Here is a 25,247-nt window from a genome sequence, read left to right on the forward strand (position 1 = left end):
TAACTGTCCCTTCTTGATAATCACCAAAGAAGATTTAAGTAGACTGTATGTAGAACGAGGAGCCGTAGGAACAAGCTAAGTTACCCTCACTATTCAATGTGAAGCCTCATCAAATCTCTGATGACATCATAATTATTTATGCGTCGGGTGAAGGATTACATTGTACTGCATGTACTGTATACAAGCAGCGGCGGAGGAAGTAGTTGATATGAGGGGGGGCTTCGCTGAGCTGACCCAGACTTCTTTCTATAGTTTGGTAAGGTGAGACCAAAAAAAAAAAAAAAAAGGTCACAACCAACTGACAAGAGCTTTCCACCTCACCAGCTACCATTTCTAGCTGATAAACAACATAAAAATCCTTACATAGCTCGCTACACACTGACTACTTTATTAGAGTGACTGCTCTATTAGAGTATCTCGATCTTTATCACGGTTTTCAGCCCCACTCCAAGAAAGATAATTTCGGTGTGATATCATTCTGAGGGGGGGGCTAAGCCCCCCCTCAGCAGACCTAGGGGGGGCTTTAGCCCCCTAGCCCCCCCCCTTTCCGCCGCCTATGTATACAAGTGCTCGTCAGGTGGACTGTACACATGTGTGACCAGTGAAGGAAATGAAGGGGATGGAATATGAGAGTATAGTTACAGTGAAATCTGTTTAGTATTCAGGACACTTCACTTCAGTACAAAATGAGGACTACCCGGGCGGACACCTCAGTATGGCCGGACACTTGGTATGGTCCGCCCAGAGGATCCTTTGCCGCGGCGTGTCTAAACTGACCTAGAAAGTCAGAACACTGAATCCATAGGAGTATCTAAAATCTTTGTTCCTCCTAAAGTAGTTACGACCCAACTAAATATTTTTATTCTCGTCGGTACAGCTATAATCATAGTTGCCGCAGTAAAATACGCCCGAGTATCCACATCCATTCCTACAGTAAACATATGATGAGCCCAAACTATAAATCCCAAATTAAAGCATACACCATCCCCAAAATAATAACCAAATATCCCTTTTTGACTAAATACTGGTATCACTTGAGATACAATCCCAAACCCGGGTAATACTAAATATATATACTTCTGGATGTCCAAAAAACCTAAACAAGTGTTGAAACAAAATTGGGTCTCCTCCACCTGCCGGATCAAAAAAAGATGTACTAAAATTCCTATCTGTTAATAACATCGTTATCCCCCCAGCTAAAACTGGCAAAGACAACAATAACAAAAAAAGCCGTTATCAAAATTGCCCAAATAAATAGTGGCATTCTATCAAAACTTATTCCTGGGGCCGCATATTTAAAATCGTCATAATAAAATTCATTGACCCCAATATCGAAGAAATACCCGCAAGATGTAAACTAAATATCGCCATATCTACTGAAGGCCCTGAATGTGCTTGAATACTTGAAAGTGGCGGATACAATGTTCATCCTGTCCCCGTTCCTTGTTCCACAAATGCCGACCTTACTAACATCATTATTGCTGGCGACAATAACCAAAAACTTATATTATTTAATCTTGGAAATGCCATATCTGGAGAACTCATATAAGTTGGCAAAAACCAATTCCCAAACCCCCTTATTAAAATTGGCATCACAAAATAAAATATCATAACTAAGGCATGCGCCATCACTATTACATTATATAAATGATCATCTAGATAAAAGAATACAAGAAATAGAAGACAAATTAAAGAATGAAAAAGCCAGTGGTCCTCAGTCTGCCTCTCCAGTACCATCACCTACAACTAGGTTACCTTCAGTAACCAGTCTTCCAGATAAAAAGTTTAACGTAGTTGTGTATGGCATTCCCGAGTCACCTCCAAATACTGATAGGCCATCTCGCCAAAAGCACGATGTAGAACATGTACTCAAGTCCTTATAAGACATTGATGATGAAATCAAATCCTCAGCTTTCAAAGACATCTATCGTCTTGGAAAATTTAGAGACAACAGAACTAAGCCAAGACCATTATTAGTTAAATTTCTCTGCTCAATTGATGTCAGCAATGTACTTTGGAATAAATCAAAGCCTAAGTCAGGAATCTTTTTGAAACCCGATCTGTCTGCTGATGAACGAGCAAAGGAGTCACTATTATTGAAGGAGCGATGGTCTCTAATCCAAAAGGGTGTTGAACGTAAGTGAATAAAATTCCGGAACTTTAGCATTTTTGTTGCTAACCAGGCCCATTGCAAAGTAGAAGGATCTCAAGTTGGTATTCCAATCTTCTAGCTCCAATTGACTACCACAAACTACTAACTTTTATACCCAGAATAACTCTAACTTAATTTCCTTACATAATAACCCTAATTCTTCACACAATCTCAAAATTATTAGTCTTAACTGCCATAGTATCAGAAGTACATCAAAAAGAGCTAACCTTTTGGTCCTTTTAAATGAACACAAAACTGACATTGTTATAGGATGTGAGTCTCATCTAGACGAAACCTTCAACTCCTCTGAAATATTACCATCAGCCTATAACATATTCAGAAGGGACAAAACCTTAGGTGGAGGAGGGGTATTCATTGGTGTAAAGAACCATCTCACTGCCATGGTTGAGAACTTACCAATTAACAGTGATGCTGAATTTATTTGGGTGAAACTACTAACACAGGAATCACAGCCTGTCTTCATATGTTCTTTTTATAGACCACCAATCTGTGAAATGGAGCCTTTACTATCATTAAATGCAGCTTTAAAGGTAATAGCTGAAAAAGAAGCTAATTATCCTGTTATAATCTTAGGAGGAGATTTTAATCTACCTCATATTTCATGGGACAATGGATGTGGTCAGGTTAATCCCAGCCCAGCTTATGGCCTACAAGTTAATAATACCTTGCTAGATATAGTCAATGATTTTCACTTGGAACAATTAGTACATGAAAATACTCATGATAATCACACTCTGTATCTGATTTTTTGTACTAATCCAGCTAGAGTTACATCTGTTTCTGTCATACCAGGGATATCTGATCATGACGCTGTATTTTTTTTGGTTTGATACAAAACCCCTCTGGTACCAAAACTCCAGTCACAGTGTATATCTATATCACAGAGGAGATTTTGACAGAATAAGAGAGCGTATATCAATTTTTCAACAGAATTTCTTATCCTCAGAGCCATATGCTAAATCTGTTGAAACAAACTGGACAGAATTCAAGAATACTATTAAGCAACTTATGGATGAATTTATTCCTCAAAAACAAGTACAATCATCTAATCACATTCCATGGTTAAATCGTCAAATCAAGCACAAAATTAAAGAACGCAAACGGCTTTACAATATTGCTAGAAGATCACAAACTCCCAGTACCTGGGCATCTTATCGTAAAATCAAGAATGAGATAACTAAGGAAATCAGAACAGCCCACAGTAACTATCAGTGCCAGCTATTTGAGAATGACTCCAATAATACCTCTAAAAAGTTTTGGAAATATGTCAAGAGCTTAAGGAAAGATCATGTAGGGGTATCAACACTATCTTCTGGTGGTAAACAAGTAACTGATAGTTTTGACAAGGCCAAACTTTTAAACAACCAGTTTCACTCAGTATTTACAAATGAGAATCTTACTGACATCCCAACTGCAGAATCTTCATATCCATCTATGCCTGAAATATCATTTTCTACTGAAGGAATTTTAAATTACTTTGCGAACTAGACACAAATAAATCACCTGGCCCAGATGAAATTCCATCAATGGTACTTAAACAGTGTTCTGCAGAAATCGCACCAATACTCCAAGTCATCTTCACCCAATCTATGTCAACTGGAACTGTTCCTGCATGGTGATTGGCTTACTGCAAATGTTACACCAGTTTTTAAGAAGAACGACAGAAGCAATCCTTCTAATTACCGACCTATCTCCCTCACTTCAATTGTTTGTAAAGTTATGGAGCATGTTATTTACCGCTCAGTCATGGAACATCTTCAACAGCATCAAATATTAAATCAATATCAGTATGGCTTTAGGCAGGGTTACTCCTGTGAGGCCCAATTAGCATCAGTAGTAGAAGACATTTCACACAATTTAGACCAACAGAAACAGATCGACCTTATATTCCTTGACTTTTGTAAAGCGTTCGATACAGTTCCCCATTGCTGTTTACTACTCAAACTGTCATCTTATGGCATTCAGAATAAAACACATTCTTGGATCAAGTCTTGGTTAACACAGAGAATACAAAGAGTTGTTGTAAATGGATCATGTTCTACCTGGCTATCAGTAAAATCAGGAGTACCTCAAGGGACAGTCTTGGGACCACTTTTATTTCTTGTATATATTAACGATATTGCAAAAGGTTTATCTTCAAGTTTAAGACTGTTTGCTGATGATTGTCTATTGTATCGTGTGATCTCATGTGAAGAGGACATTGCTGAACTCCAACGTGATCTTAATACCATGTTCAAATGGTCACAATTGTTGCAAATGAAATTTAATGTTTCAAAGTGTGTTACCTTGAAGTGTTACAGGATACGGAATCCAATACTAACAGACTATTTCATTAACACCCAAAAACTACAAAGTATCGAGCAGCATCCATATCTGGGTATAGTATTTGACCAAACAATGTCCTTTATTCCACATATTAATAACATCACATCCAAAGCAACCAGAACTTTGAATTTTGTTAAACGGAACTTGTGTAACTGCTCCCAGCAAACTAAATCTAGAGCCTACACTAGCCTCGTCAGACCAACACTTGAATATGCTAGTTCTGTGTGGGATCCCCACCATAACAATATTACTACCTCTATAGAAAAAATTCAAAGGAGAGCTCTTAGATGGATATTTAATGACTACAATTTCAGTCACAGTGTTACCACCATGCTACAAAGTCTCTCAATTGGCCTACATTACAACACTGTCGTAAAAGGATGCGTCTTACCTTGCTGTACAAATCTATTAATAGCCTTTTAGCTCTAAAAATTCCACTGCGATTTCCACAAACACAAGAATTCATCATCATCAATCCCACTATTTTACACATATCAGAACAGATGCCTACATGAACAGTTTCTTCCCTAGGACAATAAGAGAGTGGAATGATCTCCCTCAACATGGTATTGATTCTAACTCACTAGATTTATTTCAGGAACAATTAGATACTTATCTTTATTGTAATTATTGATTTTTTGCAATTGTTTGGGACAGACCTTGTCCCCTGGGCACAATCAGCTGATGCTGTCTGCCCAGTATAATAATAATCTCCAAGCATTGTTTCCGGCCCCGATAATTCTAACCGTATTCAACCCCACACCAACCACACCTGATACCCCCCTAGTACTAAATACAAGCTACCTATATCCTTATGATTTGTAGAAAATAACCAACGTATCATTTATTTTATATTATGAATGTAAAATGGATATTATCATACACATTTTACATTCTAATCATTAATTCCTAGTTTCAATAGGAATTAATGATTATTGAATAGAAAATTCAACTGATTCTATCTTCGATATAATCAATTGAATTTTACATTCAATGAATACAAAGTGGACAATCAAAGATTATCCATTATAATCTTTGATTGTCCATTTTGTATTCATTGAATGAAAAATTCAATTGATTATATCGAAGATAGAACAGTTGAATTTTCTATTCAATAATCATTAATATAATCCATTGATTGATTGCCTCATTGCCCTCAGTGTCCAGAGTCTATAGTCATTCCCAGTGCAAACACTAGCTAGTACTATACTGGTGCATGTATGCCAGAATTGTATATTTGTGTATAATTAAACCATCTGTGAAAGAGCACTTTATATTAAAGTACACGTACCCCTGATTCTAGGTCCCTATATAGACATTTTATACATTACTTGAATAGTATCCCGCAGAGTGTTGATCTCTTTAAAAGCACTCGTGATTAGCATCATCAGTATACTATCTGCAAGATGAAAGGGTTGTAGCTACAAAATGGACAAGTCTGCAAATGTACTCCTCACAAATAAGCATAGCTACATTGAACACAGCATAACAGAACTAATTTTAAAAAGACACTCCTACATTATCAAAATGGAGAAGGGCTGAGCAGTGACTTTTTAGTCTGTAGGATTGGGCAGTTGTCAAATAACGAAAAACACTACTATGGTGTGGTCAGATGACTGGTATATAGTGTTCATGAAAAGACGGTACCGTATAGAGGGAAACTTTGGTGGGGATAAACTTTGGTGAATAGCAAGATAAACTTTGGCAAATTCAAGCTCAATAATCTGTAGCTATGAAGATGTTAATCTCAGGCGCTACGAGTAATTGGTGGGTTAAACATTGGCAAATTTGTAGCGAATCGCTAAATTCGCCAAAGTTTAATTTCCCTCTATATGGAGGTATTCAGTTTATTTATGTGGTATATACTATCATGTAGCAAATTGAGAAATAGCTACTTTAAGTGTATTCGTAGTTTGTTTAAGGCCCTCACTTGAATAGGCCAATCTAAAGAGATTCCACCTGCTGTTGGAAGCCCAACAGCAAGTCTCACTGATATTGAGAGACAACTAACTGATTATGATTTATACCTCCCAATTCTGATTTGCTGTTGTGTATGAATCACTGAGTTATTTGGTAATTTGTCAAATTTATAGGTTAATTACATGCTTTATTTGTACAGCAACATAATATTCTCACCATTACCTATAAAGTTTACAAACTCTAATAATGCATGCAGTTAATAATTTATAATACTATATGTATAAATGCACTAAATGCAAGTGTTATACAGCTGTAACATTCAATTCTGAATTGTTGGCATGACTCTCATCAGTTTCTTCTTTGTAATTTTCATTGCCTTCAATGCATGCTAGCTCTTTTCTAATCGTTGCAGCAATCCTGGCATACCCCACAACACCCACATAACTTCAACTTTTCTTTAGGGCAATGACTCCAGTAGATACTCAGGGGCGGATCCAGGGGGGGTGGGGTGGGGGGGGCTGAAGCCCCCCCCCTCCCTTTATATTTAGGCTTTACTTGATCAATATGCTGAGTATTATAATGAAATTTTGTCTTAGCATAATTATATGATGACTAATAATACAAATACTCATAAAACCGCCTAAACATCTTTCCAAGGTATTATCAGTGGATTTATGCTAAAGTTTATACAACAAGGACCCGGATCAGCATTGGAGGTGTACAAGATCGAGATACTCTAATAGAGCAGTCAGCTAACTACTCTAATAGAACATTCACTAGAAACATGTAGTTGGTTCTGTTATGGAATTTTTCCAAATCTGCCTGCACCTATACATACAATGAAGTGCAATGGTCTGTTTAAAGGGCTTCATTCATCTACTTGTGTAGTTAATATGTATGGCAATACTTAATTCAGGTACACAATCTCTATTGAAAATGCTCTCAGATTCAATCTTGTATTGTTCAAATTTCAAAATTTTCCACTTTCAGCATTATTATTCTAACATGCACCTATTCAATGTTGTGCAAATGTGAGAGGGGTGCATCATGTACTTGGTTGTCTGTGCCTACCCAAACTTTTCCATTAACAACATGCTTCAGAGAGCCATGCCTATAATCTAAAGGCAGTATATAAAATATCTACAGGCAGAAAATATTATAAATTTTATGTGGAAATGCCTCCAACTAAGGGGGTCTGGGGGCATGCCCCCCACCAGGAAATTTTGAAAAATAGATGCTAAGACCCCCTTAGTTCCACCTCTATCCAAGTAATTTGTACCTTGAGTTAGCCCCCCCTTTTATAAATCCTAGATCCACCCCTGATACTGTAAAGTAACATTCATACAGGAGATTTATTACTTCTTGCAACATGAAAAGTGTAGAGTGTGGTATGGCTTCTTATATGTTAAATAGCCACAAACATGTATAGTTCACTCCCATTATGGTGATTGTTTACTGTTACCATTCCTAATATGGACTATAATAGAACAACATTCTTTGGTCAATTAAAGAAGCCATATGACGCTTTATGCTTTTTCAATTCTGCCTTCTGTGTTGCAAGAAGTAATAAATCCCCTGTAATAACACACATGCAGCTAGGTAGCTAAGAGGAATCACAAATTTGTTTCCCCTTATACTGTAGCTATATGCTGTATTTTTATTGATGTAGTGCCAAATTTGTTATCCCATTCAATTTCCAAGTTTTAGTTCATATCATATATACATACTTATTAGGTGATACAATAAAAGAATGTCAAATTTGTTATCCCATTATAAAATCTATAGACTCTATTTAGTTACTAGGCTGTTTTGTGTGGGTAATATGTAAATATCATATACTCCACCTTGTTTTATAATACATGTATGCTCCATGCCTTTAGGCACAATATAACATATACTCAGTATCTCCAGCCTTGGGCCTTTAGGCTTATAAATTCCATAGATTTTGCATCATATCTGTATAACTACTACGTGTATTAATTGGTGGAGTTACATTTAAGTGTGAACTAAATGTACGTACATTGCCCCAATGTTGATGTAAAAGAGAATGTTGATCAGGGATCTATATGATTAAGCATGGCATGCATCCAAGATAGAGCCCTTCCAGATCAGTTTTCTCATTTAGCAGTCATGTAGCTATGTAGCTACTTAAACTTCTGAATTGGAAACATTTTCAAACTCAGTCACCAAATTCAATTCTGAGGGATATACAAGTGCTCCAAATAATATTGTAAGAGAGATGAGCATTTTCAAGACAAACTTCTATTCGTAAAATTTAGTAATCTCAAAATAATAAATTATTGTATCTGTAATGCCCCCCCCCCCCCACTTACAATCTATTAGTCACACACTAATATTGTAGATGTTTCTCTGTGTGTTTGTGCACTGATGTCCAAACACTACATTTAGGCCAAAGATTAGAAATGTGATGTACGCCAAGGATATAATGTTCCACTACTACTACTATGTATACACCAGTTTGTAAAACATGCAGACTTTTTAATATTGTAAACAGCAATCACATCATTTATGTAATTTACTGTACAAGAAATGCTTTGATCATAAAAGAAAGCAACCTGCACAGCTTCAACACATTGTCTCAAGGATTCTTCCACCATCACTGCTTGCTCACGGCATGTGCAAATCATAGCAATGTTGAAATATGGAAGTGTTGCACTCTCCAAGCAATTTATCTGCCTCCAGGTTAAAGCCGCTTGCCTTATCTGTGTATCATCCCATTCCTATACAGTACAATGAAATAGTACATAATAGTATAGCTACAGTATATAAGGTGTAGGGATGCCACGACATAGAAATTTTTATGTCACATGTCATAGAGGTTTATGTCACGACATGTCGTATGTCACGACATAAGCAATTCTTAAAGTTCCGCAACTGAATCTGATTCTTATGAACTGTATAGCTATATATTTTGATTCAAACATGCAAAAATATCAACTTAAACATCAGCAATATTACCTATGACATCAACAACCAACATGGCTCATACTTTTTGTCAATTTACTGCATCAAATTTGATCAAAATGAATGGAAAAGTGTGCATTATTAAGAGACATTTATGTCATGACATACAAAAGCCTATGTCATATCATATCATGGAGCTTTATGTCACGACATGTCATATGTCACGACTATCGTGGCATCCCTAATAAGGTGTATAGTATATTATATTTATGTAGACAGTATCCGGTGCTGTGGTAATGATCATTTTTTTTTTGCTTTGTATTCATAAATAGTATGTAAACACATTAACCACTCAAGTTTGATAAGCACTCTTGAAGAGCATGTATGTACACTGCATGTATATACACACAGAGAAGTGCATGCACCATAACATGTACACTGCTATATGTATATACACACAGAGAAGTGCATGCACCATAACATATGTACACTGCTATATGTATATACACACAGAGAAGTGCATGCACCATAACATATGTACACTGCTATATGTATATACACACAGAGAAGTGCATGCACCATAACATATGTACACTGCTATATGTATATACACACAGAGAAGTGCATGCACCATAACATGTACACTGCTATATGTATATACACACAGAGAAGTGCATGCACCATAACATGTACACTGCTATATGTATATACACACAGAGAAGTGCATGCACCATAACATGTACACTGCTATATGTATATACACACAGAGAAGTGCATGCACCATAACATGTACACTGCTATATGTATATACACACAGAGAAGTGCATGCACCATAACATATGTACACTGCTATATGTATATACACACAGAGAAGTGCATGCACCATAACATGTACACTGCTATATGTATATACACACAGAGAAGTGCATGCACCATAACATGTACACTGCTATATGTATATACACACAGAGAAGTGCATGCACCATAACATATGTACACTGCTATATGTATATACACACAGAGAAGTGCATGTACCATAACATGTACACTGCTATATGTATATACACACAGAGAAGTGCATGCACCATAACATATACAAGTTTATGATGTGTACAGCCTGATAAATCCATCCAAGTTATATTAATCCCTGTGCATGTTACGAAGAAGTACAAGACAAAAGTGCAACAAAAGGGTGCCAGATATGATAAACAGTATAGCCAAATTGGACTTGTAAATAATTTATTGCCCAATGCAAGATTGATGAAAGTATCAATATAACATGCGCACAACTAGGCTAGTTCAATGGGTTTATTAGCTCATGTGAATTACACCTGGCTTTAAGAATGCCATGGGGCTAAGCTTTGTCAGAGGACCAAAGAAAAATCATCACTGCATATGCATCAATGTTGAAACCGGGTCACTACTGCTGACCCGGATGACCCACTGACCCAGATAGCAATCCGGGTCAGACCCGGATTAATTAAAGCCGAGGCTTGCGATAAGAGCTATGTTTCGGCTAGTCTCGAGCGAGCGAATGAGACTACATTCGATTCGTGTTGAGTAAATATTGCAACTTCAGCCTAGCTGTAGGTTGAAGACCAAAAAAAAAAAAAAAGGTCATCACCTACTAAAAATAGCTACCCCTCAGGCTGAGCGTATGTTGGTAGTGCGATAAGTGGGCGTGGCTCACGAAAGAGCTACGCGATAGCATTTATAAGTTTCCATGTCGTCAAACGAACAATTTCGTGTCTCACGTGATCCAATCCGGGTCAGACCCGGATGACCCGGAGAAAATGTGACCCGTTTGACCCGACCCGGTTTCAACGCTGATATGCATGCTATAGCTAATAAGAGGTGCTGCAAATTAGGCTACCATAATATATTAGTGCTTTACAGTGACTAGCACTGAAGGTCTGACAGCAACATGTACAGATGGTATTTCATAATTACAAACAATTTAGTTAAAATGGTGTCTATTTATAGGCTTTCTAATATTTACATTCCATGCCTTTTGGCACAATATTATGTTCAATACCTCAATGAGTACACACTCCTAATTAACATGCAGTAATATTACAAGGGTACATGAATTTATAATCAGGCCCTTAATAGTGGTCTCACTGTACTTGTTCACTACAGCCTCGGGCCTTCATGTTTTGTAAATTCAATAGACTCCACGTTATGCCAGTATAACTATTATGCAATTATTACCTATGCTGATGGTTTTAATTAATGTTTCTCCTGCTTGCACAACCCACCACAATTTGTGACTTGTTTTGACAAAACCAGCTTCCTGAGCTCTGTGTATAACCTTCGCAAAGCAAAGTTTCACAGTTAAAGTAAATGATTATCTAATTTCCTGACTTTAACCAACTACAACTTTACCTCTCAGAAGCTATCGACCTAGAATTTTCACCCAAGGCTTTGACAGTATTATGAGAAAAAAGTTCAAAATGTGGACTCCTTCTTTGAGTTATGGTCCTTAAACTCAAAAACTAGATGTGTGTGGATTCCTGGTTTTGTCGAATTCAGTCATATAATTATGGTGAAACATGAATCCTGGCTGATCACCAATAGGTGTTAGCTCTCGTGTTAACATTTATGGATTTTTTTGCTGGCTAAGAAATCTTTCAACACTGGCCAAATACCAGTGGTGGTGAATTGGTTATGTACCTTAGGAATTGAAGTAAGGATCAGGTTAGATCCTGAGTATGATGGATATGACTGCTGCACTTTAGCCAGAGTAATATTATTGATGGACAGTTCAATGACAACAGCTTCTGATCCCTGATAGACATGTCTGTTCTTCTCATAATGTTTTTCTCCTTTCAATGCAGCTTGTATATATGATCGGAAAGAGTCTGGGACACCTTTGTTGAAATTTAAGCCAAGGAATTGACTGAAATTTTCTTCACTTGTGTGCCAAGGAAATCGAACCCTTGCTTCTTCCCATGATGAGTTGGTGGTAGTGGCTCTGGCAAACACTTTCTTCACATTCTCTAGAGCTCTGAAATTATTTGATTGCTTCTTCATCTCTTCTAGAGTTATCTTACAATCAGCTACTTGTTGTAAAATTTGCTCTTGGAATGATGGTGCCAGATTATGGAGACACTGGAAATGATGTTGTTTGAATTCAGGCTTTGAAATAAGGCTCTTTTTGCTTAATTTTTGATCCTTGGGCTTTCCATCTTCAAACTTCTCCATCACGATCACATTCTTCTCCCATACCAATGGAGCAAACGCTGCTTGTGAAAAAATATTTTCACATTGCGTTCTAGACATATCCTAAAAGAATGGTAAAATTAATTATGATACATGGCAGCAAATACAGACCAACTGATGTGGATGACCATTTGAAATACATGCAGTAACTTTCGCATATTTACATAGGCTAACACTGAAGAAAAGAGGTACATGGATGTGTGATAACTAGTTCTAGTACTGTACTTGACTCAAAGCAGAGCATGGCCACATGGTATATATCTGTTAAGTTGGTGAGTAAGCAAGTCTTGTCACAAGTTGACTTGGTCCTTATTTTATTGTGTAAAGGTAGCTAAGGACATTATTTGTGTCCTATGGCTGCGTTAACTTAGCAAACAAGTGTGATATAGTATAGTGTGATAATATAATATTATGTTAGTAGTACATTGTGTATACAGTGTTGTAGTGCAATAGCTTTAAGCTTACACCTTAGAGACAGTAACTTAATTGGTCAGTAGATCTACTACTATTTGAATCCATATGATATACCAAAATGTTTGCCATACAATTTCAATGGGAAAGCCATAAAATAAACAGTGTTGTATGAGACTACATCTCTTAATTGACACATGTCTGCTCTGCACACCTAGCTATACTGTTATCACTCTAGTAGGCAAAAATAAAATAGCCCACATTCACTTTATAATGTTTTTACAGGTATCAGCTATACATTAAAATACTAAAGCAAGCTTACCGGTGATAAAATGCATTCTTTACAGATCTCCTTCCAATGGATTGTTGGGGTTGGAATGTCTTCACTGCTTATGCTATACAACATAGCCCGACAAGACTGGACCTACATATCAAAATAATTTTTTGTAAGCTGTTAGAAATGATAGAGTAGATGTACATAAAATCATAAAATGTGACTGGGCCTGCGAAAATAGGGCATGTGGGCACATGATATTTTCCTACTTTTTCAAACTTTCATCATTCATAACTTTTTGTACCATTATGCTATTGCAATGCAATTTTCAGCTCTTAGTAAGCATTTAAATGGCTTTATGATGCAAGTTACAGAATGCAAATATTATGTTCCAGTGCTAAGATATGACCAGTAAAGTGACAGGATGTAGTTTGTGCCCACATGCACTGTTTTCACAGGCCCGGTCACAAATTATGACAAATGCATGCAATAAAGCAAATAACAGTGATATTAAACATGTATATATCATAATGGATTTGTTTTTGTGCAAACGTTAAATAATTTTACATGAACTAATTAGACAAACAATATTTTTTTGGAATGTGCTCTTATAAGTGTACATGTATACTGTATATATGAAACATTTGCTGTGGTACTGGTAGCTACTGGTAAAAAACATAATTTGTGAGTCAGGTACTTTGATGCTGAAAGCTGATAGCTACAACTACAGTAATAAAGGTAGTAAACTACACAGTTAATGCTGGGACAGCTGTGAGATATAGACATGCAAAAAAAGTTATGTGCGAAAAATCATTGCATATGAGCAACGACAAAAGTAAATTATACTGTGCATGTATGAATACATGTGTAATAGAAGTCTACTCAGCACGGATTAACACACTCATACACACACTACAAACGTTAATAAGAATCAATTAAAGACACACGTGCATTCGTTATAATTACAGCTTGTGGTTACAGACAAATAAATACATAAATATAATAGTTCAGTTACATTACAATCGTCCCCCCTTCTAAAAAGCTTGTCCCAAGCTTGGTAAGTTACTAAGGTTGAAACCAGTCTGGTGGTCTTCTGCTGCGTTGTGGATAACGTGATTCAGAAGCAGACTCTATGACATGATGTGAAACTTGGGGGGGATACCAGTTTGATGAGTGTCCATGTGTTGGTAATGTGTTATCAGTCTGTGGTATACTTCTGTGTTGAACCCGGTTAGTGTGTACTACTTTAGTCTTTGTCCCATTTGTAATCTTAAGATTTATGGGAGTCTTAAGTTCCACAACAGTCCACTTGCCTTCCCATTTAGGTTGCAATTTACCACTTGTTGGGATGGACAGCCAAACTGGATCTCCTGGTTGAAATGATCTAGTTTTGGAATGTTTATCGTAGTGAAACTTTTGTTTCTGTGCAGCAGAGGCCAAATTAGTATGAACTAAATCTTGTAAGTGTGCCAGCTTAGCTTGTAATTCTGCAGAGTAAGTGTTCGGATCAAAGGCAGTTGGTGGTTTAAATGGTGAAGGTTGTGGCTGACGTCCAAACATTAGTTGGAATGGAGATATGCCTGTTGAAGAGTGCTGTGCCGTTCTATATGCATACAGTACCAATGGTAAGTAACGCTCCCAGTCATCTTCTTGATCCACATAACATCTTAGCATTTGCAATATAGAACGGTTAAAGCGTTCAACCATTCCATCTCCTTGGGGATGGTAGGCCATGGTTCTTGACTTCTGGATGCCAAAGGCTTGCAGCACTTGAGAAAAAAGACAACTTTCAAAGTTTCTACCTTGGTCAGAGTGTATGACTGTTTGAATCCCAAAGTTACTGCATAACTTGATGACAGCATCACTGATTGAAACTGCTGTCTGGTCACGAAGTGGAACTGCATCAACCCATTTAGTAAAGTAGTCCATAATAACCAGTAAGTAGCGGTGATTCTTACGAGAAATTGGCACTTCCAAAATGTCTACAGCTAGCATCTCCCATGGGTTGCCAATAGGAACATTGTGAAGTGGTGCCTGAATAGGAGATGGTAACTTGGACGCTTGACATGTATTACATTGTTGACAGTATTGTTGTACATTACCAGCCATACCAGCCCAATACGCCTGTTGTTGCAAACAGCTTAATGTTTTGAGGTACCCTTGGTGACCTGCACTGGGAATATCATGTGCCTCTTGTAAAAACTCTGATTGTAAGGTAGGTGGTACTAATGGTACGGTGACACTATCTGAAGCTGGACTGGGACAGTAAGTACGACAAATGACATTCTCAACAATACACATTTGGTGCCACAATTGAGCATACCTTCGTAGTGGTGATTGCCTCCATGCAGGGTCATGTGGTGGCTTTTCTGGTGATGACAATAATGTTTGGTAGATTTGTTGAAACACAGGATCTGACTGTTGAGCATCTTTCATTTGAATGGTAAGTTGTTGAACAGAAGTCATTGCTACCGGTTGTGATGAACTATGAATAGGAGAGCGTGATAAAGCATCAGCATTCACATTGAGACTGCCTTTACGATAAACTATTTGAAAACTATATTCCTGCATGGCTAATGCCCAGCGACACAATAACCCTTCCATCTTTTGAGCTGAAAGCCATTGAAGGGGAGCATGATCTGTGAGCAGTTGAAAGGAGCGGCCAAGCAAGTAATGCCGAAACTGTTTTAAGGCAAAAACTGTTGCAAGACATTCTTTCTGTATTGTGCTATACTGCTGTTCAGCACTGTTCAATGTGCGGCTGGCATAGGCTATAACACAGCCACCTTGTTCTAAAACGGCACCGAGACCCACAGCACTGGCATCAGTTTGCAACAAGAAAGGAGCTGCAGTATTGGTGAAATCTGGAAATGCCAATATTGGTGCTTGAATAAGCATAGACTTCAGTAGTGAAAAGGCTTTATTGCAGTCCTCAGTCCATGAAAAAGAGATTGACTTTTTGGTCAAATTGTGAAGAGGTGCTGCAATGTCAGCGAAGCCTTTGATATATCGGTGGTAATAGGATGCAAGGCCAAGGAATTGTTTTAGTTCTGTAACATTAGAAGGTGGTGGCCATTGATGGATACTGTCAACTTTGCTGGGGTCAGGATGCATACCACTGCCATCAAAAATGTGACCCAAATAAGAGACTCGTGGTAAGCCTATGTGACACTTTTTTCCACGTAGGGTCAAGCCGGCATCTTGAAGACGTTGAAAAACTTGACGTAAATGTTGTTGATGGACTTGTGGTGTTGGGGAGTAAATTAATAAATCATCGAGGTATGTCATGACGAAAGGTAGTCCTCTTGTTGCTGAGTCCATTAAACGTTGGAAGGACCCTGGGGCACCTGTGAGACCAAAAGGCATACGGCAGAATTGATATAGACCCATGCCTGGACCAGGGCAGAACTGTCTTTAGTTGATCGTGAGGAGCCACTGGTAGCTGCCAATATCCACTATGCAAATCCAAGGTCGTAAATACTGTGCACCCTGCTAGTTTATCCTGCACTTCATCTGGAAGAGGTAAGGGATATGCATCTTTTACTGTTTGCTTATTAAGTTGGCGGTAGTCAATACAAATACGCAATTCACCAGACTTTTTAGGAACAAAGACAGCTGGGGCCATCCAGGGGCTGCTGCTCTCAGTGATAACTCCTTGTTCAAGCATTTGTTGGATTTGTCTTTCCACTTCATTTCTGTAATGGGCTGGTACTCGTCTGGGAGGTACACGGATTGGAGGACCCTGGGTAGGAATGTGGTGGCAAGCTAGTGAGGTATGACCAGGAGTTGTAGAGAAAAGATCTTGGTATTCTGAAATAACACCAGAAAACTCAGCTGTTTGGCAATAGGGAAGATCAAACTGTTTTGGAGCTCCATAATCTGGAATAGCAGAGTCTGTAGTGACATCCAAAGCATCTTGTGTAGCTGCTACATGGTATACAAGTGGCTTGTGTTTAACTGCAGCTTGCCAAATACGTTGCAGGTCATCTGTCAGAACAGCAGTGGGTGTTGAGAAGATCTGGATAGTTCCTTTTGAAAAATCCACAGTTAACTTGTGCTGTTGAAAAAAGTCAACACCTACAATAGCTGGAGCAATGAGATCTTTGACAACAATGAATGTATGTACAATATCCTGTTCCATACCAGGAAGCCATATCACAGCACTGACACAATCAATAATTGACATAGTATCACCTGAAGCGGTCTGAAGTAATACTTGTGGTAATGGTCTAGACTCAGTGGCTGGCAATTTCTGCACAAGGGCCTGTGACAAAAGAGACACAGATGAACCTGAATCAAGTAAAATTTCACTATTTATTCCACCAACCTTCCCTACTATACTAGATGCATGTGTCTTTACAGTAGCTATAACAACAGTGTTCATAGGGCTTAAGTGCGAGGGGAATGTCTGCTGCCCCATACAGACATCCCCTGGTCGTTTCCCTGCCAGCAATCTCTTGCTAAATGTCCTGGTCTACCGCAAGTATAGCATCTTTGATTAGCTCTTCTTACTGGACAATAACGCTGAGTGTGCCCTGGCTGCTTGCAGTAATAACAATGTTGTGTACTTCCACTCTTCGACTTTGTGGTAAGTGCAGCCACCTGTTCTGTCAGCTGTTGCATTTGACTTCTCAGTTCGTCAAATTCTGTTGCACGAGTGGATACTGCTGCTGTAGATATTTCTTGTTCATTAACTGCCATCAAAAGCTTTGCTCTTACAACAACGGCGTCAAGGTCATCTGCCACACCGACAGCGCGCAGCTGTCTACTAATGGGTCCAGGTAAACCCGCCAGGAACTGGTGTAATAATAACGGCTTGGCCGCTGCTACTGCCAACTCCGGCATTGCTTGCTTTAGCAGTCGCTTAAGGTCGTGAAGGTAAAGAGCGATGGCTTCTCCGGGGCGAAGCTTCCGAGAGTGAAATTCTTCTAACGAGACGAATTCTGTAGGCGCCATCTTGCTGATCAGACTTTTCTTCGCTGTGGCGTAGTCTGCCGTACTCTCTGTAGATAATTCCAACCATACCGCCAGTGCCTCTCCTTCCAATAACGTGGGCAGTTTCAACAATTTTGTTGCAGCAGTCCACTCAATGGCAGCGGCACAAATTTCAAAACGTTGGAACCACTCTTGCGCATCACCATCAGTAAAAGACTTCGGTATACTAACATGTTTACTAACCATCCTCTGCTACCAGTGTAATAGAAGTCTACTCAGCACGGATTAACACACTCATACACACACTACAAACGTTAATAAGAATCAATTAAAGACACACGTGCATTCGTTATAATTACAGCTTGTGGTTACAGACAAATAAATACATAAATATAATAGTTCAGTTACATTACACATGCAGTACCTATGACATAGGCAATAGATATGGGGGAGGAGGGGGCCATGCATACAACCCCCCCCCCACACACACACAAACACACACTTTTTGGCCAATGCTTGTAATGAAAGATCAATATACTCTAATAGAACATTCACATAATCTAATAAAACAATCACATTTTATGCCTAGTTCTTTAAAATTGTAACTACTCAAGTAATAACACAGTGGAATAACCTAAAATGCTAACTCAGAGTTTATAAAATCTGAAAATTCTCCTGGCAGAATGCCCCAGATCCCTAAAATGGCATGCATGAATCTTGTATGCCTTAAACAGTCATTACCAAAGTTGCCCCCACTCTTTGGCCTGCTCCACTGCCCCTGATACATGTACATACCTCTACCATATATATACAGTATTAAATAGAAACTTACATAATCTTTGTGGCTCATACGGTGTATAAAATGGCCACTGATGTTGTGTCTTGAAGCAAGCCTCAGTGACTCCTTTTCACTCAGATCAATGTACACTTCAGCAAAAACTTGGTTATAGAGAGAATTACTAGGATTTTCTCTTAGCAACTCAGCCTTTGCAGCCACTGTATGTTGTCCTCCTAACACCTCATACCGATACGAATCCTTGTATCGTTCAGTAAAATTCTCCTTGTCAATATTAACACACAGTGCAGCAATTGGTGGCACGGCTGGTCCAGTTGGATCTTCCTGTATGCGTTTCTTCAAGTTGTTCACAAAGGTGGTGTCTAGTTTTCTTATGAGCCTAAGATCAGACTGTGACTGCATCAGGTTACTAACAGGCAGTCGAAACAATCCTACATGAAACATGAAACTGCCTTGTAATTAGTTAAGTATAACATACCCATTCTCTTTTCTCTTTGATAGTATCACATCATCAATCAGGTTTAAATGAAGTGGTGACTGGCCATGGTCTGCACTACCAGTTGTAACTGTGCTTGGCCTTTCTAGGTACAGTCTCTTGGAAGCTGGTGGAACAACCTCAGAGTCAACACTAACAGTGGACTGTGTACTATGGCAGCTAGATGCTTGGCTGGATTCTGGGTAGCTACTTTCACTACGATGTACAGATTGTTGTGTTCTTGAATCTACGGTAGTGATTCGTTGCCATACAGTGATAAATTCTGAGGCGCTAGTGGTAGCTTTAAATTCTTCACTAAATGAGCTCTTGTTCCATTCAAAGTTTTGACGATTCACCAAAACTTTTGTACCAGACTTAAATATAATCTGTACAAAAAGAATTGGTTCATAAATGACGTGGCATAATTATAGCTAATATGTACAAAAATAAGTGAGCTAAGTGAATGGCTTGAAATATCAGAGTCAGTAGTGGCACATGCGTTATAATATTGAGAATTGACTAGCTATACTTATTGGTTGATAGAAACTACATAATTTACACCCTTGATTGACAGCTACGGTTTTCATGGGAACCACTATAAATATTATGGGAAATCTATATGCAACTAAAATGTACATATCCTGTATGCTCAAGAAGATTTTCTTGGCCCAGAATTGCAGTGAGTGGATAGTGTAGTTATATAAAATATAGCAAATTCATGTATAGTATGTTCACATTGAGCTGGATCCTCAAAAACATAATAACTCATGGATTCAATTATACACAATCTTGAAATTTGGTTCATTTATAGTACTGCTTGACCTGCTAAAAATATTTCAAAATCTTGTAGTTCAAATGTTTCACATAATATTTATGGCCAATCAAAATCTCACTTCAATGGAACCCAGCTCCTTTATGCTTATTTTGAGCATTATCACAGCACTATGAAATACCTTAATATTCATCTTTGTGCTTTTCTTGCTTATGATTACACTAAATTGAAAGCGCTGTAACTTGAGAACAAGATGTTGAAACAACTTGCAACTGCCTTCATTAAACTAGAAATTTAATTACCTTTCATATGGTGCCCAGTATAAGGACAAGGGACCTTTTGTTCAAGCACTGTGCTTGATAATTGAACTGCTGTAGTTCATGATTTTCTGTTGAGATATCCACCTGTGACTTTAGCATTAAATAACTTTTGTTATACCCCTTTAATAAAGAAACGATACACATCAGGATGATCCTTGTACATAGTACTACACAATCATCAGCATTGAAGGTCCAAAACTTTAACAGAATCCCTGCAAATGGGAATTTTAGTGATTTTGTTTACTGCCTAGGTGAGAAAACTATTTGTTTTTTTTTATAGATTACTAATAGGCTATTATGTTCCAGCTGTATGCTTTGTACTACTATGATACTAGGCCCAACAGTTAACTTGATAGAAACATGATTGATTTTTAATAGTAACAAATAGTTTTCTTGTCAGGGTGCAAAAAGAGATGTTCCTGAGGACTTTTTACTGCCCTCCCCTTCTTAAAACACTTGGTGCACGCTCCATATACTCTGTAAAAAAATTGGTGCTTTTATCAAAAAGTGAACAAATATTTGGCTTAGGCGCTGGACTATAGTGCAGCTGTTAGCAAGCTGTGTTTGAAATTTCAAAGTTGTGTATCACGGAAGATGTATGGACCAGCAGCCCAATGGAAGTTTACCTGGGTGTTAGTGTTGGGCATTAATCTAGATATTTGTCACTAATCAATTATACATCTTGTTATCGATCTTTTGATTGATTAGTGCAGCTGGAGCGCCAACAACTTAATTTGTCTACTAGTGGTTATCACATTGTGTTTCAATTAATGTGCTGTTGTGTTGTGTACACATGGCAGGTGTAAAAGCCAGTAGCGAGTGAGCGTCAGGTGCAATGGCAGGTAGTGAGCAAGCAGCAGGTGAAATGGCCAGTAGTGAGAGTGAGAGTGACAGAGACAGTACTACCACATCTATTAGTAATCCAGTTAATTTAATTGCAAAGCCAGGGAAAACTAGATCACCTGTCTGGTCTTATTTTGGTTTTGTTCCTGGTGGTGATGGTAAGCCCAAGGATCTACAGACGCCTGTCTGCAAGAAGTGTTATAATACAGTAGCAACTAAGGGCTCCAACACTACTAATTTATTTCAGCATCTCAAATTACACCACCCTATCATTTTCAAGTCAGTAAGAGATCTTCAGAATGAGTCAACAACTAAGTCCCATGATGATAAAGAGAAAGCTTCTACAGAGTCAAGGCAGATGACAATACTTGAAAGTGTACCTAAATTTCAGCATTATCCCCATAATGGGAGAAAATGGCAGAAATTAATAGATGCTGTCACTTATTGTATCACAAAGGACATGATGCCAATATACTCAGTCGAGAAACCTGGATTTAAGCACTTGTTACATACGTTTGATCCACATTTTGAGCCACCAAGCCGCAACTACATGTCTCGTGTTGCTATACCTGGGTTATACAATACTACCAAAGATAAAGTACTGAAAAGTATACATGGAACTGAATTTTTTTTCAACTACAGCCAGCAACACTAGTGATCCCTACTTGGGTTTCACTGTTCACTACATCAATGAGACCTGGGAAATTCAAAGTAAATGCCTTCAAACTCTCTACTTCCCTGAATCACATACAGGTGAAAACTTGTCTGAGGGCTTATGTGAAACACTAAAATCATGGGGACTGAATGAAACCAAGCAAGTTGGCATCACCACTGATAATGGATCCAATATCCTTTCCGCAGTTAGCATGCTGAATTGGACACCTCTCTCCTGTTTTGGACACAATCTGAATTTAGCAGTGACAAATTCAACAAAAGGGGATGATTGCGTGGCAAGAGCATTCGGATTATGTAAAAAAAATAGCCTCAGCTTTTTCTCACAGCTTTAAAAAAAAAAAAAAAAAGGACTTATCTGCCATTCAAACAAGCCTGCCAGAGCATACACTTGTTACTAGTTGTCCAACAAGGTGGAGATCTAACCAAATGATGGTGGAGCGTGTAATAGAACAAGATGTTATTCGTCAAGTACTTAGCAAAGACAAAAATACATGGCATTTAGTTACTACCTGGCAGGACAAAGAAGTTTTGAATGGTGTTAACAATGCTTTGTCAGGTCTAAAGAACTTTACTGTTTTATCAGCTGAAAAGCATGTCACAGTGTCAGCTATTAAACCAATACTAGATCATTTCCGTATAGATATTCTATCTGTCAGAGAAGACGATGTTCAGCTTACAAAGGATATCAAGTCTAAAGTCATGGCTTACTTAGAAGACAAGTATACTGATCCCGAGGTTAACAGATATGGCAGGCTTTGTAGACCCACATTTCAAAACCAATTTCACTGACAGTAAAGACTTGGGTACAATCAAGAATAGCAAAACTGTTGAAGCTATGACAATAGCTACGAAAGAAAGAGAAGATGGAGATGCTAGAGTAGACTTAACAATTGCCACACATGGGACACATGAGCCTCCAGCAAAGAAGAACAAGGTTACTCTGGGGAGTATCCTTAAACAAACCACAGAAAGCAGAAGTGCTGACACTGGCAGTAGGACTAGTTTGGAAGACAAGGTGAAGAAGGAAATTGAATCCTACTTGCAGTCCCCAAAGCCAGATGCAGATTCAAACCCATTAAAGTGGTGGAGGAGAAATTTTGCTTCTTTCCCTACCCTGTCAGTGTTAGCAAGGAAATATCTGTGCATTTGTGCCACCAGCTGTCTATCTGAACGATTAATTAGCATTTCAGGAAACATTGTTACTGATAAACGATCCTTACTAAACCCTGAGAAGGTCAACATGTTAACTTTTTAAGCTACTAATTTATAAGACTTTATGTCCTCTTACTGTTTTTACCTGGTTACAACAATCATTTACATAATGTTACAAATATCGAGATTAAATTGAAAATCTAGATTATTTGGTAACAAATATCTAGATTATTAAATATGTGATATCGCCAAACACTACTGGGTGTAACTGCACATCTAATCACTGTTGAATGGGACATACAAACATATGTTGTACCTGTCAAATCTCTTGAGGGTAGTCACACGGCAGAGAACATTGCTCAATGGAACATTGATGTCCTCTATGATTTTTCTTTGCAGAATCAAAAGTGTATGCTATACAGTAGTTCATAACAATGGATCTAACATGGTGGCAGCAATAAGAAACCTCAAAGGAGAGCTCCCTAATGTTACTTCTGTAATATCAGCTGGGAACACTCTACAGCTGTGCTTGGTTAATCCTTTAGAGGTCAATGTCATCATAGAGGGAGAGAAATATTGTTTGTGACAAGTGACAATGGCAGGTACGCACCAGCTAATATTTCAGCAGCAGTACTATTAGCCAACTTCTCATCACTGCATTTACACAACCAAAGAAACGTGTGATGCATTGAAACAGATTTTATGCTACAGTACTGCTCAGCTTGAGCTAAACATTGCACAAATAGTACCTGTTTTTTTGAAGTTTTATCAAAACAGTAGAAATATACAGTGAAGCAGTGAATATCTAGCTAGCCTACTACACTCTACCTGCTACAAGTGGTGTAAACAGCAGCAAAGAAACAATACTGCACTTTATTATGTTTTTTTTTTCAGGAAATTTGCACTAGTGTTGTACCAATAATCGGTTGAATTATCGGTAACAACCGATATTAGCTAATTTTACAAGTATCGGTATCGGCTACGAAGCGGAAATAATTTGTCGATTAACTGAAACCCACGATCAGTTGTTAAATTGATGGCAATGAACGGGTGAAAGTAAAGAAGGTGGTGGATGTAGCAGTAAGTGGTTTGCTGTAACTGTTTTGGCTTGTTTGTTTGCACAAGTATGGTTGCAAGGCTATTGTATATTTATCAGCCGCCCACGCAATTAATTGATCACTCTTCACAAAAGGTCTGTAGTCCCACTAAAAACACTGATAAGCTGGCTTAGCTGTTTTATAACTACTTGGCTTCCTTTTCCATGAAAGGAGATAGTAGCAAAACTGTATAAAACATTGTAAAAGTTGGCCGCCCACGCAATTAATTACATTATCATTACAAATTTATACACATAAACTTTAGGTGATCTTCTGCTCCTCCTCTGTTCTGAAGAATTGAAGAATATCAGAAAATATCAGCATATCGGTTACAGGAATAGGCAAAAAATCGGTATTGGCAAATGTGAAAAAATGCATATCGGTGCAACACTAATTTGCACTACCATTTTGAAACACCATATTTCACCTTTGAACCTGAATTTTCTTAGCTGTTGTTTACTACTCTCCAGCATCCAGCCTCCAATTAGTGTAGGTGGTAACTAACCCAGCTGTAAACAACAAACACTAATTTGTTGGTTACAAGAACAGTGAAATCTACCACCTGTCAAGACCACGAAGTTTACACGTACCAAAAAGAGGATGGCCCATAACATGTTTCCAATCCATGACATACATTATCTATGATGTCATACACCATTCCATTGCTGCTGCAAGTGCATTAGTAAAGCAAGTACAAAAGCACTAGATGGATTAAAGTATAAGCAAAAAATGATGAGCATACTTTAATCCAGGATGTGGCGACGAGGTGCAATAGCACATACAATATGATTTCAAGATTACTTGAACAGCGATAGACAGTTACTGCTGTACTGGGAGATATAGGGTTCAGCCCAGGAATTTCTAAGTGGTGGCCTAAAGTTAACATGAACTGATATGCTGTGTGTTATATTAGAGTGTTTGTGTATACTAGA

General features: G+C 38.1%; 2 protein-coding genes across 4 annotated transcripts in view; one reads left to right on the forward strand and one right to left on the reverse strand.

The window, feature by feature from the left end:
• Window positions 1-1,695: 1,695 nt before the first annotated feature.
• Window positions 1,696-3,661, forward strand: LOC136247853 (uncharacterized). Its single transcript, XM_066039674.1, has 4 exons — window positions 1,696-1,750; window positions 1,912-2,136; window positions 2,441-2,909; window positions 3,058-3,661. The coding sequence occupies exons 1-4, from the start codon at window positions 1,696-1,698 to the stop codon at window positions 3,659-3,661; spliced, it is 1,353 nt and encodes a 450-aa protein (XP_065895746.1).
• A 5,174-nt stretch (window positions 3,662-8,835) lies between these two features.
• The window catches only part of LOC136246699 (uncharacterized), a 90,609-nt gene continuing 74,197 nt past the window's right edge, over window positions 8,836-25,247 (reverse strand). For all 3 annotated transcript variants that reach the window (XM_066038250.1, XM_066038249.1, XM_066038248.1), the window contains exons 5-9: window positions 19,460-19,842; window positions 19,018-19,390; window positions 13,299-13,400; window positions 12,017-12,628; window positions 8,836-9,159 (exon numbers count right to left, since the gene is read on the reverse strand). In XM_066038250.1, the coding sequence (XP_065894322.1) occupies window positions 8,836-9,159; window positions 12,017-12,628; window positions 13,299-13,400; window positions 19,018-19,390; window positions 19,460-19,842 (1,794 nt within the window). The remainder of the gene's footprint in view (window positions 9,160-12,016; window positions 12,629-13,298; window positions 13,401-19,017; window positions 19,391-19,459; window positions 19,843-25,247) is intronic.

Source organism: Dysidea avara, chromosome 2 (assembly GCF_963678975.1).
Source record: "Dysidea avara chromosome 2, odDysAvar1.4, whole genome shotgun sequence".
Taxonomy (NCBI): domain Eukaryota; kingdom Metazoa; phylum Porifera; class Demospongiae; order Dictyoceratida; family Dysideidae; genus Dysidea; species Dysidea avara.

What these genes read in the sequence shown, in the direction of transcription:
- LOC136247853 (XM_066039674.1), top strand. Translation starts at nt 1,696, where the DNA reads ATGAAAAAGCCAGTGGTCCTCAGTCTGCCTCTCCAGTACCATCACCTA. An exon ending in GTACCATCACCTACAACTAG is followed by an intron (nt 1,751 to 1,911) that starts GTTACCTTCAGT and finishes TCAAATCCTCAG; the next exon opens with CTTTCAAAGACATCTATCGT. An exon ending in AATCCAAAAGGGTGTTGAAC is followed by an intron (nt 2,137 to 2,440) that starts GTAAGTGAATAA and finishes AGTCTCATCTAG; the next exon opens with ACGAAACCTTCAACTCCTCT.